This window comes from Amborella trichopoda, chromosome 9, assembly GCF_054954075.1.
Source record: "Amborella trichopoda isolate Santa Cruz 75 chromosome 9, AtrichopodaSantaCruz75HAP2 v2.0, whole genome shotgun sequence".
Classification (NCBI taxonomy): domain Eukaryota; kingdom Viridiplantae; phylum Streptophyta; class Magnoliopsida; order Amborellales; family Amborellaceae; genus Amborella; species Amborella trichopoda.
The window spans coordinates 9,191,006-9,207,672 of NC_142344.1; the positions used below are offsets into that span (position 1 = coordinate 9,191,006).

General features: G+C 34.7%; 1 protein-coding gene across 4 annotated transcripts; it reads right to left on the reverse strand.

The window, feature by feature from the left end:
* Positions 1-748: 748 nt before the first annotated feature.
* On the reverse strand, positions 749-11,906 carry LOC18424201 (uncharacterized). 4 transcript variants are annotated; one of them, XR_016041338.1, is made up of 13 exons: positions 11,678-11,906; positions 11,159-11,258; positions 6,493-6,599; positions 6,255-6,323; positions 6,054-6,108; positions 5,773-5,820; positions 5,195-5,349; positions 4,632-4,870; positions 3,896-3,981; positions 3,636-3,764; positions 3,131-3,265; positions 1,335-1,429; positions 749-1,156 (listed from the first exon to the last, which is right to left on the reverse strand). XR_016041338.1 is itself a non-coding variant. In XM_020676554.2 (13 exons), the coding sequence occupies exons 1-12, from the start codon at positions 11,897-11,899 to the stop codon at positions 1,361-1,363; spliced, it is 1,419 nt and encodes a 472-aa protein (XP_020532213.2). In that variant the 5' UTR covers positions 11,900-11,906; the 3' UTR covers positions 749-1,156; positions 1,335-1,360. The 4 variants fall into 4 exon arrangements, 2 of the variants coding, with proteins under 2 accessions (XP_020532213.2, XP_011629068.2); XR_016041337.1 differs by having other exon boundaries at positions 3,112-3,265; XM_020676554.2 differs by having other exon boundaries at positions 3,896-3,986.
* Positions 11,907-16,667: the final 4,761 nt, after the last annotated feature.

A 16,667-nucleotide genomic window follows, 5' to 3' on the forward strand; every position in this document is an offset into this window, starting at 1 on the left:
AATAAAATAAAAGGCAAAGAAAGGACGAAGAAACTTGTGATATACTTTTAATTTAATATGCTGAAAAATAAGAATAAAATGTAAATTAGACAAGTGAGCATAACTATAGCTGGAGAAGCCACTTCCACAGTGCTTCTAATAACACACAAAGTAAACACACACCCACATGCAACCCCCCCCCCCCCCCCCCCCCCACACACACACACCAATAGGAGGATCCCAAAAAAAAAAAAAAACCACACACGCACACACACACACACAAAGATTATTTGTTGTTTGCAAGTCCTCTCAACAAATAAAATGGAATGACAAAAAAATTATTATTGTCATCCAATAAACAAAACAATACTAAAAATTAAAATAAACTTAAAGAAAAGTAATTTTGTTACTGTAACGATAATAACCCAAATCCCTAGCATTGCACAAGTGATAATAACAGACCCTATTTCCTAGTTAATCATAACATCACCTCCTTGTATCTATAGTCCAGTAAACACAACAAGGCAAATACTCTATAATGCCCAGAATGATTGCAAATAAAGCCAGTAATTTTGAAGCTATTTAAATCTTCATAAGAGACCAACAAAATGCTATATTGCATAGAAGCAGCAATTTAAGCCATGACGGATGTTGCATTTATAGTATTTGAAAACTTTAATTATGGAAAGTCAATTCGTTAAAAGTACCTAAATAATATTAAAGTAAATACTTACGAATTAGCAGTATAGCCATCAAAAGTCATGATAGATTTTATTGCAGAACTCCACCTTATTTTATTGAATATGAACAGAAGAAACAGATTTTTCTTCAAAGAAAATAAAAGTTAGTATGGTTGATTGACTCTTAGCAATACACCAATTTAAACAATTCGATTACAAAGATGTGGGTTTCTTTTCTTTTCCCTCTTCTTTTCAGTGCAAGGTGAAGCAGGATCTTATACACAAATAACTTCATGAAAATTTTGAGATAGAAACTAAAGGAAAAAATCTGAGAAAGGCACCTGTGTCCTCAAATCATTAATGTTTCTGCCAAGGCTGCGCAATGCTTGAACATGAGGTTCGTCTTCCTCGACTGCTATAATTCTAGCAAACTTCCCTTCTCCAAGGTAATCGATGACCCGGTTGGCAGCCTCCAATCCAGTCACATATGCCTTCTCCTTCAATTCATATAAAAAATCCCCAACTCAGTTTCCATTGGTCTAATTCAATCTATCCCCAACTAAAATGAATTTTCCGTCATTGCATATAAGAATTCAGTGTCAGATTCAATTAGGCCAACATAATTCAAACTAAACACATTTATTGAACATAGAAATAGGTACTGTGGTTACTAACCTGTGACCAAGAACCATGGCGAGTGATTATCCAGTCACCTGCCATAAATAAGTTGGAAAAACCTGTCGATCCACGCAACATGTACTTGTATGAGCCTGAAAAGCCCCAGGAAACATGAAATTTAGTAAATTATTGATATCACAAATCGGAATGTATACTACAATCTAAAGTACTATGGGGTCATCAGTGACTACTGAAATGATCCATGATGATGGTAGATAGTAAACCATTGGTCGTGCCTGATATCATAGGTCCTACTCTCTCTATAGTAGTTCCGAAACTCAAAAACTCTTTTGAGGATCAGTAAGGTCCTTATGCCTTCATCAATATGTTATGCCAAAATTTAAAAGCTTGCCTAGGTGAAACAAAAATAATTCCTGTCATACACAGGGAAACTATGGTTCAAATTGCTAATGTCTCTAATAGGTTTCAAAATCAGCGTATTGTTAGGTCCAATTGTATTTTCAAATAGCACTCTACAAGAGTGGAAGGGCAAATCACAAAAATAAAATTCCACCCAAAATAATAACAAAAATCGATATAAATGATAAAGACAAACATGCACCAATTCTGATGAGTTTTGAGGTTATAGATCAGTGTTTTAAAATGCAACTGCATCGCCGCATATACGGCCGCATCAGGCGCTATGTGCCACCCAGCACATCACACTTTCCCGCATATGTGGTTTGGAGAGATGCGCTCGCATCAGAGCCGCATCCCTCCACATCAGAGCCGCATCCCGCACCGACTGCATAATCTGTCTACCATTTTTTTTTAAAACTGTACCCCTCAGGCAGGGGCGATAAGGTCATTTTGACCTTTGAAAATAGGGGGAAAGGGGGTATTAAACCCACCCAAACAACACTTTTCAGTCACATCCATGGCTTTTATTGGATCGATTGAATCAAAAAAAAATTTGAGCCGACATTTTATTTGTTGAAGTTCTTTGATTTGTAATAGAAGATACTACAAACTAAAAGTCCATGAAGATTAAAAGTTACAAATCAAAGAACTTTTCCCAGTACTTTTCAAATAAAATTTGTAACGTTAAAGAGTTTCATGGACTAATACAGTAAAGTTACAAATTAATGAGTTTATAAAATTTATTGATCTTCATAAATGCTCTGACATCGTAAAGTTACAACATTTTTATAAATTTATAAAAAGTATACAAATTGAGTCGAAGAACTTAATGGACTTGATGGACTCATTTCAAGATTAAAGAGTTTATAAAATTTGTAACTTTAAAATTTTTGGTTGCAGATTTGTGCTTATGGTTGATGATTGTTGAATGTTTTATGAAGCTAGTTTCAAGTTTCTAGTTTCTATCAGGGCATAGTGAATACAAAATCTCCGACAGCTAATACTTTTGAAGTTAATGAATAATCTAAATACCTACTATCACAAATATCACCTCCATATTTTTTTCTATGCATTAAACTATTTTTTAAGATTTTTTAGAATTTTTTATATTTATTGACTGCATCGCCGCGATGCACCCGCATCCGGACCACATCGCCACATCGGCCCCCTCAACACTTTTGGCCGCATCCCACATTTTAAAACACTGTTATAGATCACATGAGTGGTTCGCGCATTGCACATATACAAGCTTAGCTCATTATATCCTATGCATACACAAAAGAACACACAAATAGTTCTCAAGACCTATACTCAAGTCAGCTCATTGCTTTGTAGCATGCGCATAAAGAAAAGTGGACCATGGAAATAGTCCTCAAGACCTACACAGCATATGATAATCAATATGAAATGTTACCAGGGAAGAAATGAGTTACTGATTTAGGAAATCTGACAACAACTTGGTCTACCACAGCAGCCACTTCAAACTCATTGATGCATCTTGCAAGGTAAGACTTCACTTTTCCGACAATCACCTCATCCTTTAGCGGCAAAAATTGGTTTGCGTGATACTGCATACAAAAAGATTCACGATTTCTTAGAACAAAACTTTATGTGAGAATCCCTTCTTGATCCCTATAGCTGAAGAACATATTGGTTTTTCACATACCAAAATTTTTTTTTTGGGTGAGTCAATGGGGAGAGAGCCCCTACTCTTGGTAGGAATTGAGCCTAGGACGTAGCGTTGCAAAGCATCAAGCGCTAACCAATTAAGCCCAGGTTCTTTTCTTAAAAAAGTGGTAAGTTAGTGGGGATTTGGGCTCCTACCCCTTGAAGAAAATGGAGTTAGAGACCTCACCATGGGGCTCGACAATACTACCACCAAGGCCCCAGACCATACTTGATATACCAAAATTAACTTTGAAAGAGTTAAGAACTCACAAAATCAGCCTCTATAACTGTACCAGGTTCATCTTTATACTCATCTTGAAGCAGAGTCAGATCAAAGAAAGCCCATCCCATTGAATCATTAAAGCCAGAGCAAGTATTGCTTGCCTTTGGAATTTTAACCTGGTTGCAATTGAAAATTTCAGCCTGATTATTACATAAAGATCCATATGGCACAAATAGAATTTGTCTCAGCAATAGGCTACAACTAGCAGAATAGAAAACAATTTGAAACACTGTATTATTGAACCAACCTTCCTGTCCAGCCAGAGACGAACTGTAACCACATCAATGGCACGCAGGTTCAAAACATTCAAAAACTCCTCTCGCATTTGTAGCACTGAGCTACATACAAAACAATACCAATAGCATGAGAGAAGACAAGAACAACTCGGATGGAATAAGTTCTCCTCTGACATTTGGAAACTTAAAAAAAAAAAAAAGAATGTTCATGACATTTTTAACATATGGGCAAGTACACTATAAATTAATGGGCTATTTAAAAGCCATAGTCTGTTGCATCATAACCATCCATTGAAGTGATGGACGGTGATAGAGACAGAGTGGGACCCACGATTGGGGATCGTACCAGGTTTTGGTATGTCCAATGGACCCAATCGTGGGTCCCACTCTGTATCTATCACCGTCCATCACTTTCATAGGCAGAGATGATCCAGTGGACTATGGTTTCTGGTTTTTCCAGTCCATATGGCCACAATATACTTTCTATCGACCCTTAGTGAGGTCATACCCTTAGTGAGGTCATATCTTTTCTCACTATTTCTAACCATGTCTTTTTGGGGCCACCCCTTGCCTTTTTTGAGCCTTCAATTGAACTAACTCGCATCTCCTAAGAGGTGTTGTACTGGATCTGCGCCATACAGGCCCAGCCCAATTAAGTCTACTTTCTCTAATCATATCGCCTATTAGTGCCACACTTAAATTCAAACAGAAAAATACATAAATAAATAAATAATTATGTTGAAATACCTATTCATAATAATCTGCTGAAGGTCAGAGATTCCAAGAGCTAACACAACAGAATCAGCCAGAAACTTTTCATTCCCGCAAACTACCTCCAAAATATTCCCTGTTGTCCCATCTAATAAAAAGTCAGTGACTTTTCTATTCTCAAGGAATCGGCAACCATTCATTTTTATGGACTCCATCCACGGCTTAAAAATTTTCTCACCAACAACCCCACGACAATATACGACATCAAAATCTTGCTGCAAAAACAAAGAATGGTACGAGCTTAGGCTTGATTGATTACAGTCTTGGAAGATTGCACACTATGTCCTAAGTTGAAATCCTACCACTATCTACACAAAAAAAGAAACATAAAATGAAGAAAATTTTTGTTACAAAAACATGGCATGAATAATGAGCAACCAAAGAATGTTTAATTCAAGCAAAAATTGTTGTCCTCCTTCAAAGTGAGGGAGAACCTCCCAAAAACAGGTCGCCTTCATTATATGTTCTACTGAGAACAGGTCTTATGAATAGAGGAAGACATGCATGATACAACCTCATTACCAAGAAAAGCATCACACCTGATGAGCAAAGAAATAGGAAAGCATTCCCAAGGTTGCAGCTGAACTACATTGCTCCCCAGGAGCAAACAAGCCAACCAGAAGCAATGGATTTAGCGCGTTCCTATATAGCCTTTCTGAGCAGCCAAGCTGTTTGAAAAGCTCCCTTGCAGTCACTGAAATGAGAAGATCCATAGTAGACTTATCATCCATGAAATTCCAATTATCATTACCTAGCAGTTTCTTATTAAGCTAACCATCTTACTGCTTAATAATGTCAAAGATACTAGGAAGTGGCCAGAACCAAAAAAGAAAAACCAGTCAAAACTGATGTTGGACTGGCCTGTTGAACCAGTTGGAGTAGGCCATCAAACTCATTTTCTTTTTGGATATATTTTACAATTTATTATTTTTTCTTGTAATTTATTAACATTGGTCCCACTAGTCGGACAATCAGTCAGACCCAAGTTTCACCAGATCAGCTTCCCAACTGGTTCATTGAAAAAAAAAATACTTTGGTGTTTCTTTCTTTCTTCTTCATTTTTTTTTTATTTTTTATTTTTTGGTGATCTGGTTCAGTGAACATTGGTTTAACTTACTCATGTCATATTTTCTCCACGCTACATCTGTGTTATCAAAATCAATGACTGCAAGATCAGAGCACAATGCAGACATGAATTAGTATGGAGAATCGCATCAAAAGCCAAAGATAAAAGATAATGATGGAAGAAAAATGGCCATTTTCAGTAAGCCATGAAACTGCTTGAGTGGGTAACTTGTGCGTGCGAGCGCACACACCAATGTACGCAAGACCCCCCCCACACACACAAGCACACACCGAAAAAAAATAAAAAAGAAAGAAAGAAAGACATAGTAGAACCTGCTGATAAGAGAGGGACTGAAGTCAGGCGGTCAACCGAAGGAAGATGAGGGAACTGCATCATCATAAAAACAGGAATGATATATTTCCATTGAGATAGCTTCGAAACTTTGATGGTGTAGTGATGGCAATGTTAGCAAGCTCCACAAGCTCAAAAGTATTGAATAAGAAGGGAACTAAGAGAAGGAAACAAATAGTCACCAGTGGGTAAAATAAGGCTCCTAGGGGCGTAGGTAAGCGAGGCAAATCCTGAAAAATTGGAGTTTCAACCTGCATATCGGCCCCCAAAAATTATATAGCACATGTCAATTTTAATAGTGATCTCCAATTAATGCCCTTTCCTTTTCAGGGAAGACAATTTGGAGAATGTGGCTCTATGTTTCTAAATGTCACAGAACTTGTGCATCTTGCATATATGTTTGATGCCTATGCACAATACCTCCACACCCTCTGGGGAATATTGTGCTGACTTAGTCCATTTCGTGAAGGGCTGGATACCAAGTTCATCAATGAGACAGAAAATGTTATGGTAGGGGCACCGAAAACCTGTAAATAGGACTGTGCTATCAACTTCTGAAAATAAAAAGTTCATCAAAAATCCTTTAAGGGGAAAAAAAAAAACTCAAGCTATTAATAGTTACCAAATGACAATAACATATAAATGCTATAGGCAAATCTCTCTACAAAACAGTGAATTCCTAATCTCATGAAAAAACAGATCCATTATTCAACTGACAATAATGAAATCAAAAGGATGAGAGGAAAGAAGTTAAAGACTTGGAAATCAAACTCAACTCGATAAACCACCAGGTTCCTAATGATTAGAATGCCTCATAGTTGATGTGATAAGCCAGGGCTTGGAGAATCCAATCAAGAATAATAGAATCAGAACATTTAAAAGAGTATTCGTCCTGTATGAAATGGTCGGCTGATGGGACATAAGCCCGTATCTTGACATAAGACCGTTCCATGGCATGTGCACCCACAGTCGTATGGGGAAGCCACTTTTCTATAGTATTATCCTACTTAGAAGAGCTAGTGTGCATGTGCTTTGAGAGGACCCCTATATTTGAGTAGAAACATGTCCCACAGGGGTGCATCAGTAATCCATTGAACCCCCAGCGACGGGAAGCTCTGGCTCAACAACTTTGATGTGACCAATTATGTGTAACTACCATAGACTGTGGAGCAAAGGTCCATTGGTCGACTTGAGACACTGGTAGAACGTCATTTGGGTTAGCCCAATGGAAGACTCCTACTAGTGTTATAAGTCTAGAGATCTCATTTACCTTTGGCCCAAATTAATCTAAAATTGATGAAAAAATATTTTATATTGATGAGAAATTGTGTAATAATGTTAAAAAATCATTTAGAGAGTTTATTGGATTTTTGAAGAATTTTTCAAATTTTTTTAAACAATAAAAATATGATTTTCAAATTTATTTAACATAAATACCAAACAAGGACATTCTATGGGGATGTCACATGGATCCCAAGTGGCCATAGGGATGCCACATGGCACCCCAACCTCCCCACTCGTGGATGATATCATGCTGACATCACATCCATGTGGGGACCTATTTGTCATTAATTCTTTTGTTCGTATTATGTTATAACATATTATCTTGTTATTTAAAGTGTTATATATTGTTATGACTTAAGTTTGATTTTAAGTCGCATGTTTTTTCTTTACTCATATGTGCCATTTTTGGCATGTGTGAAGTCATGGGATTTTGAGAATTAATTTAATTCATATTATTATCCACATAGGATGTTGTAGCATGTGGGTACATCTTAGGTAGCACCACCTTATGGGCTTGACCCATGTGAAACTTTAGTGTTGTAAAAAATCCTATTGGTGGTGTCATAAGATATTTTATTCACCTATGTGGATATCCCATATTACGTGATCAAGCCCATACTGTTGCTTCATTAAGGTATTGACTTTTCTTCTCATATTTTTAATTCCTACCTCATTTCTATTATCAAAGCTTGTTATAATTCTTAATTTACAATAGCTTTTTTCGTTTTTTGTCATGAAAACTTGATATTTGAAGAGTCCCAAAGCAATAGTACAGTCCATACACATAATATGTGTAGACTGGCTTGCTTACTCCATGATCTTGAGTAGTTTCAACTTGATTTTCTTAGTCTTATTTTTCTGGAATTTTTGCTAAGAATATACAACTGATGAGAAGCTTATTTCATCACATGTGAGTATAAGAAATAGTCCCTTGAGTTCCCTTTTTAATGTTAAAAAGTTTGTGTGGTCCCTTATGGACCACATGGTGTAGTTTCACCATAACTTCCTTATTTTGTGTAGTATCTCTCTCAAACTTTGAAGGGCTATTTTGATACATGTCTCTCTCATGATTTGATCCCCATTAAGTGAAATAAATGTGATCATTTGCTTCCTATTTGATTGATCTCCTTGAGTTATTATTATCACCCGTGCCTTAGACAATGGGACAAAATCAAATCCTCAAAAGGCCCTTTCGTGGCCCGGGCACAAGGGGTTTGAACCACGGTTTCCCCATATAAGTTTGCATGTTAATTTGATGTATTTACAGTTATTAAATCGATTCATGATTGGTTAAATTGAGTACGTTGTGTGAATATTGAGATTGTTTTTTAATCTTGCGGTATGAGCTTTAATGCTATGCATTATTGTTTATGTGAATTGAAATCTTATTGAATTATTATGATCAAGTGTATGATGTGTATGAGATATTATAATATATGATGAGGATGAAGAATGAAGATGAAATTATCATATAATTTTGATATAATGAGGAATTGCGAGTGCAAGTCATGCAATATGTTGTAAAGATGTACAATGTGAATATTTTAATATTGTATTCAGTTTAAATGTATTTTTGAGTAAGGGATTTCTAAGGGACCTATTAGGGTTGAATTTTATTATTCAAATGTGTATAAACCATGTTTGCAGGCTGGAATATATGCATTATTGTTTTGTATTGAGATATTCATGCATTTAAATCCTTGAGTTTTTATACAATGGAAAAGTTTTAAAAGATTGAATTTCTAGCCCATTGGTCTTATACCACCAACAGTTCCCACCAACCCAACCTCATCATGATGAAAATAAATTAGCATTGTATGACGAAGTTCTAATAAATGAAAGAAAATTATGCCATAAATGAAAGAGGGATTTATCAAAAAGCAAGAGATTAATTGTTTAACTAGAGATTACCTATTTAACATTTTGCCCATTATTTGAATTTAACTTCAAATGGCTCATATCCAATTTTGTGAAATTAAATCAAAATACAGAGGAGCACATTCCAATTTTTGTCCCTCTTTTCAAAGTTAATTCCGAAGTGGATTTTAAGAAAACCACTTGTTCGATGGCCATATAGCTTTTAGTTTTACAAACTCAAAAGATTAGTTTGCTCGTCGAAGGAGTAATTTGTACATTTCCTCCACCGGATAAACCCTAGCTAGGAGTATTTTGAGGATCCGAAATTTTTGGAACGTGAACTACTCAACCTAACAACCAACCTAGAGAAGGGGAAGAAAAAAAAAACCTGACACAGGTTAGAACTTCATGAAACAAATCATATCCTAAAATCATTTGAATATATGTTTTTTAGGTACTTAGAAAATATTGTTTTTCGAGGAAAATTTATCAAGAAGCTCCTCAACATAGGAAAAACGTTCCTATTAATCACCCCAGCCTAGGGTGTGATTGTTTCATGAAGTTCCAAGGTGCATTTCTTTTCTTTTTGTTTTGGAGGCTGGTCGCTAGGTTGAGTATGTTAAGTGCCCAAAAATTGAGATCCTCGAATAACTCCTAGCTAGGGTTTTACTCGAGGAAGCAAATGTACATTTCTCCTGCAGGAGCACACTAATTTTTCCAATTATAACGTAAAAGTTATGGGCCAACAAGTGCGGAGGGACACAAAAGTCCAATTTTCCCTCCTAGAAATTACAATCATGATTAATGGTCTTTGATGGTTCCTAAAACTAAATATAGGCCTTTTGAAATGAAATTTAAAAAGGTCGATAAGATGTTAAATATTTATCTCTTGGGTGATTTTTGATAAATTTCCCTGGATGAAATGAGTCAATGACACTTGAGAGATAGCTGTTTCCTCAAAATTATTACACTTAATTTCCCAGGGCATCTCATTAGACAATTGAAAGGCCAGCAGTTTCCTCAATTATATTACTATGTTGAGACTTTATTTCTTTACTACTTGAAAGGCCAGCAATTTCTCCAAAGATATCTACTTAAACTCCAAGGAATTTTTCATGTTCACTTAGATCATCAAGCTTTCCATATTCTGGTCAATTGATGTCCATCTTTGACATATTGCTAAGCGTCAGATGGAAGGCTGCTCAATTAGCAGAAAGCTATTGTAAACAACTTCATGATACATTGTTTTCTAGTGATTTGAGTGGTTTGATGAATAATTGTTTGCTATATTCGTGCACCATAAGTGCATAATCCTTGACAGGCAGGTTATTCATTTTTCATTGCTTCCTAAAACAACTCCATCAATTTGATTTCGGAAGAAGCTATGAAGTTCTATCAGTACGTTTCATATCCATTTTTATCAAAATGTGATGCCTTTTTCATTGTCCATTACACACACTCATTTATTGCTTTTGGTTATAGCTGCAGCTTGTCAATTTTATACAGTAAACATCTAGGAAATTTTGACGCTGCCTAGAGACTTTTCCCATAAATTTCGTATAATTCAAATAGTTGGAAGTAGAAGAAGCAGAGAGCAAGTACATGAGTTATATTTTCTCAACCAGTACACTGTAAGTTCAATAGATCATGGACCAAAAGCCAGATGAAATTTCACACAATTTGAGCCAAAGAAATGCAAAGACTTAAATAATGCAAATGCCAAAAAGTAAATTCGAAAGACCTACGATAAGATAGTAATTCAAAATTAGGAAAAAAGGAAAAAACAAGATCATAATACTTGTAAATCAAAGACGTTCCACACCCATTACTAATGAAAATTGAAAAGCACAAAATTCAGAAAACTAAAAATTTCAGATACTGATAATGCAAGAAACAAAACATGTTTTACTCAGGTTTCTCAAAGCAAGGAAACAGAAGCACTGACCTTGGATTCCAATCTCTGATGAAGGAGCCGCAGCATTTTTCTTACCCGTTACAAGAGAACCAGAGCAACTAGTAGCTTGAAGGAGTGTAACATCAAAGCCCTAAGACATAGTGAAAAGACTCACCACCAAACTACGAACCCACAGTACAAAAAAAAAAAATAGCATCCATAGGTTTACAGCCAAAACCTCTCTCTAAACAAATAAAGTCATCAATTCCGAAATTCAATTCAAACCACAAAATCACAAAATGACAAAACCATTTTAAGAAACATATCAGAAACAAAAAAACAAAAAAAATTACTCGCAGAAACAGAGACCATGAACAAGAGAACCGAAAAATCAGGGTCCGGGAAACCAATCTTCTAACAAGTTAGAGACCTGGTGAAAGCATAAACTAGAGAATACAGAAACTACGATTCTGGATATCAATCATAAACCAGAGAATTAAGAAATAGGATTTGATACAAGAATCATTAAACTGAAGAAATGAAATTAGGGTGGGAAAAAGGATCGAGCACCTGCTTAGAGAGGTGGTGAGCAGCACCAAGTCCTGGCCAACCAGACCCAACTATTACAACCTTCTTCTTCTTGGCTGCTTCGCTCTCGACTTCATTAGCTCTGTATGTTTCTAGGGTTTCTGCTCTGAAACCGAGAGCTCCAACTTCTCGCCCGCCATTGAATCGCCTGAGAAAATTACTGGAGCAAGGGAGGGGATAATTGGAGACACCTGAAACCCACATTTCGCGCGCGAGAGCCAACGGCTCGATCCAAAGTATTTATTACTCAGCAGACACGACTGACGGTTTCGATTGGTTCGGTGACCGTTGGATACATCTTGACCGTCCCGTCGCAAGTAGAAGAGAAATCAGGTGCGTAGTATCCGGATCCCTCCCGTTCGTTGGAGGTGTGCTCGATAGGTCGGTCTCTAGATTAAATGGGCAGTATGGTGTACAGTGTAGACACGAGAGACCGTAGATGGCGAAGTTGTGGGGTTGGAACTCTTCTCAACATTGACAAAAAAAAGCCATATTTCAAATCTGGGTTAGTGGGGTGGATTATCCGCCCTATAGATCTAATTCAAATTGTTAGGTCGTCGATTCAGATCGGTCTGGACCAGATAAAGCAGCCATCTAAAAAATATTATAAAAAAAATAAAATAAAAAGAGTTTATGGAGGTGGGTTTAGGGGGAGCATAAAAAAACATCACTTAAGCTTATATACGTATATGGAGAATCAGTTCGGTCTCAGCTGATTACTGATCTAGAGCGGCAATTCCTATTCCGAATCATCAGGTTTTAAAACAATTGAACCCATTTATCATGGATTAATTATATTTGGTACATGGATGTCACAAATCAATCTTGACAATTGAACGTAAAATAAGGCAGCTACATTTGTTCTATTATTATCCAATCTCAGAGTTTAAAATAAATTCTTTTGAACTTTAAGATGCATCTATGCAGTTAGATTTTACATCAGATGGTTATGATTGTGATTTTATTGTAATAAAGCTTCTTTTTTTTTTATGAATATGCAATACCCAACTCAAAATAGCATTTCTAATAACTTAATACAAATATGAAAAATGGCCTTTTTACCATGCATGAGATAATAAAAATAGTACAAACTAATGTAGGTTAACACGTTATTTCAAAAAGTTTGAAAAACCCAAAAATATCATTAAAGAGATTGATGATTGGAATGAACTATTTAACATGCCATCTATATATTCCTATATAATTTCATAAATGCCTTATGAGAGCGTGTAATGATATTTTGTAATCAAGGAATAATCTACTCCAATGGAAAAATGATCCAGACAGGCCAGAGTTGGAAACATTGACACCAAAACTCATGCTAAGTTTGACGAGTTAGGCCGAATTGAGTTCTAAAACCCTATAAGCCCAAGTATTTAATATTTGTAGTCCTAGATGAACCCTCATGTCCATGAAACACCGGTGACCCCTTAAATATATAAGATTTAGATATCTAACCCTCTGCTTGCCATTTCCCATGTTTAAATTGCAAATCTATTCAAACTATATTCATGTTGGTGATGGTGTTGTCTTTGCTGTCAATCGCATAGAGATAAATAATCTCACTGGTCTTTAGATAGATAAGTAGTTTATTTGTTGCAGATGATCTTAAAAAAAAACAATAATTGTTGGTTTGATACTAATAAAAGTGAATGATGTGTAGAGGAGCTAGAACATTCCATTGGAACCTGTAAATATTAAACAATACTCAAGATAAATTTGCATAATCTTTTGGAGATAAACGCTTGCACACAATAATTAAGGCAAAATGCATCTTCTTTAAAGTTGGAAAGGACCACAGTAAGGTATATCCTATTTGATTTCATGGAATTGTCAATCTAGGATATGAATTAAGGAAAACAATATAGGAGAGAAAGATAAGGCTTTCCTTTTTTAATCCCAAATTTGAAAAACTCTCAAAAGACAATATCATAATGAGTTAATAATAGGTTGGAATTTCTTAGAGGGACAATTTTTGGCCCCACCAAAAGGCATTTTTTTAGGAACACTCATGAGATGTTGACAATATCACAGTCCCAATATTCTACTGAGTAAATTCCTATGTTAAATATTGACATTTTAACTACTAATATCTCATTAGATCACCTTATGCAATATACAAATGTTTTCACAAGATATTGATATTAAAACACCAATATCTTTTTAAAAACCTTGTGAAATATTGGTTATTTTGAACAACAATATCTCACCGAATGAAACACCTTCTTGTGATATGGGTATTTTTAAACACTACTATTTCACAAAGTCAACTATGAGATATTGGTATTTTTTAACACTAATATTTCACTAAGCCTACCCCAAATAGTCGAGAAATGGCTACATATGTGGTTTTCTAAAGACAACTTTAGTTTTAATGATGCACGAAATTAAAAATTGCCCCTCCGCTAATATGATTTTTTTGGTGAGTAAATGGGAGAAGGCCCCCTTCCCTTTGTAATAATTGACTCTATAATAATTGAGTCTAGAACGTAGTATTGTAAATTATCAAGTGCTAACCACTATGTTACCCCTATAATGTATTTTTCCTTTTTTGGGTAATTCTTATACTGAGTACTTGATTTTATTACCATCACGGGTTTTTAGTAGTCGGTCAAAGATAGGCGTGCAATGGGCTAGTCGATTCGACCCCCCCCTGACCCATCCCTACGTGGCATTGGCAATTGGGCAGCTAACCCAACTTGGTTCGCCCCGTATCTTCATCGTGAATGATATCTGGCGCCCAAATCTGAGCTCAATTCAACGTGTAAAGAAAAAAGTTCATATAAGGTTACAATATTAAAATATAGAATTAAATCGTACCTTAAAAATCTTTCATAGAAAGTTGTTTTGATATTGGAAAACCCTCAAATTAATCATCTCGACATCGAGATGTGTGAGTATGAAAAGGAAAAAAAATTGAACCCCAACAATAGCGTATCTTGCAACAAATTATATAGGCAGCCAAATTTCAAGATTTTCCAGTGTTTATAGACCTACTTGATTTGAACTATTTTTTGGAGTTTAATATTTTATATTTTGAGATGAAAATAGATTCTCAAGCCATTCTAATAATTTTTTACACACAAATTATATTTATGATAACATTTGGAGGTGCGCCTTAATTTAATTATTTAAAGTTGTCACTTAATACAAACCACACCCATGTATAAAAAAATAAAATCAAAATACAATACACGCTCTCAACTATTGATATTCGAGCATCAAATATAAAATAGATAACACTATTTTAAAATTCAATAAAAAATTAGGATTTTTTTTGTGAAATTTCCTTATTAGAAAAATGTGTGGTTTGAATAAAGTTGCAAACCTAAACAATCAAAGTAAGGTGCACCTCCAATTTTTATTATAAGGTGTAATTTTGGTATTAAAAATTCTTAGGATGGCCTAGAAATCCATTTTCTTCTATAATTTTACTATTATAAACTCTACAAATGGTAAAAATCAAGTAGATCTATAAATAAATAAAATATTGAAATGGATGGTCCAGATAATGTGTTGCAATATGCACTATTTTTAGGATTTACATTTTTTTTTATTTTATATTTGTACATATCGATATCGAAATGACCAAAAAGAGAGTTTTCCACCATCGTAATAGCCTTTCCCAATGGATTTTTTATGTGTACCTTAATTCTGCATTTTAATTTTTATTTATTTATTGGTGAGTCAGTGGGGAGAAGGCTGCTACCTTGGTAGGAATTTTATCCCCCCAGTTAGATTGGTACCATCCACTGACCGTTCCAGTTTCAGCCGGTTTAGGCGGAACAGCAAAGTGTTTTGTTAAAATTTAAAAAATATATAAAATCCAAAAAAGTAAGGAATTTTTTTTCTAATGCATTTTTAAATGTTTCTCATTTGGCAAATATTGGAACTGTTTTGGCTTATTTTTATATTTTTTATTTTTTTTTAAGATTTTTAAAATACCCCAGGGCATAAATCAATTATTTAAAATCCATTTTTTCATTAATTTTAAACTTCATTTAAATGTGCTTTGTTTAATCATGCTTTAAAAATACTTTTCATATTTTATTATGTTCTTTTTGTATTTTTATTTTATTTTTAACACTTTTTTATCGTATGGGGTTGGTTAGGCTGGTTGAACCGCTTCTGACCCATGTTCGGTTAACCGCAGTGGTTCAATTTTTCCTACTCCTGTTCAAAGCATCCCATGAAACCCAAATAGTAGATATTGCCATTAAATGTCAAATGTGCACAAATCACAAACCAACTGGCACTTTACATATAGTGAATATACGTTTATAATACCCTAAAAACAATAATATAAAATGAGATTGTATAATATGAGATCGTTTATCTTTGTTACAAAGAAGTCACAGATTGCCCTTAGCCATTAAATATGAAATAAAATGAGTGAGAGTGTGTTACAAAATCCGAGAAGTTATTTATATAATTTTTTGGGGGGAGACTATAAAATATTAATTAAGTGAAGGGAGAATAATTTAAAACTGGAAAAAGTTTATATAAAGTTGTAACATTAAAATGTAGAATTAAAGATGCGCCTAAAAAAATCATTGGAAAATGTTGTTTTAATGTTGGAAAACTCTCTAATTGATAATCTCGAGATCGAGATGTATGAATATGAAAAAAGAAGAAAAATATTTTAATCCAAAAAATAATGCTTATTGTAACACATTATCTAGACCGTCAATTTTCAATATATTCATATATTTATAGATCCATTTGATTTTAACCATATTTGGAGTTTAATTTTTTATAATAACATATGAAAATAGATTTTGAGATAAGGAAAAAGTTTATATAGAGGTTCTAAGCAATCAAATTAGAGCCTACCTAAAACATTTAAGTAGAAGTGGTTGTGTGATACCTAAATATCCTCAAATTGATAATCTCAACATCAAGATGCATGAACAAGAGAAAAAAATGGATTTCAAGTTTTGAAAAATAGTGCATCTTGTAACGCATTTTAGAC

Excerpts from the sequence above, each read along its gene's own strand:
- LOC18424201 (XM_011630766.3), bottom strand. The coding sequence starts at position 11,899 with ATGTGGGTTTCAGGTGTCTCCAATTATCCCCTCCCTTGCTCCAGTAAT. Across the intron at positions 5,821-6,053 it reads AGTCCCTCTCTTATCAGCAG|TCATTGATTTTGATAACACA; the intron begins GTTCTACTATGT and ends CTGATCTTGCAG. Across the intron at positions 3,987-4,631 it reads CAGCAGATTATTATGAATAG|CTCAGTGCTACAAATGCGAG; the intron begins GTATTTCAACAT and ends TTTTGTATGTAG.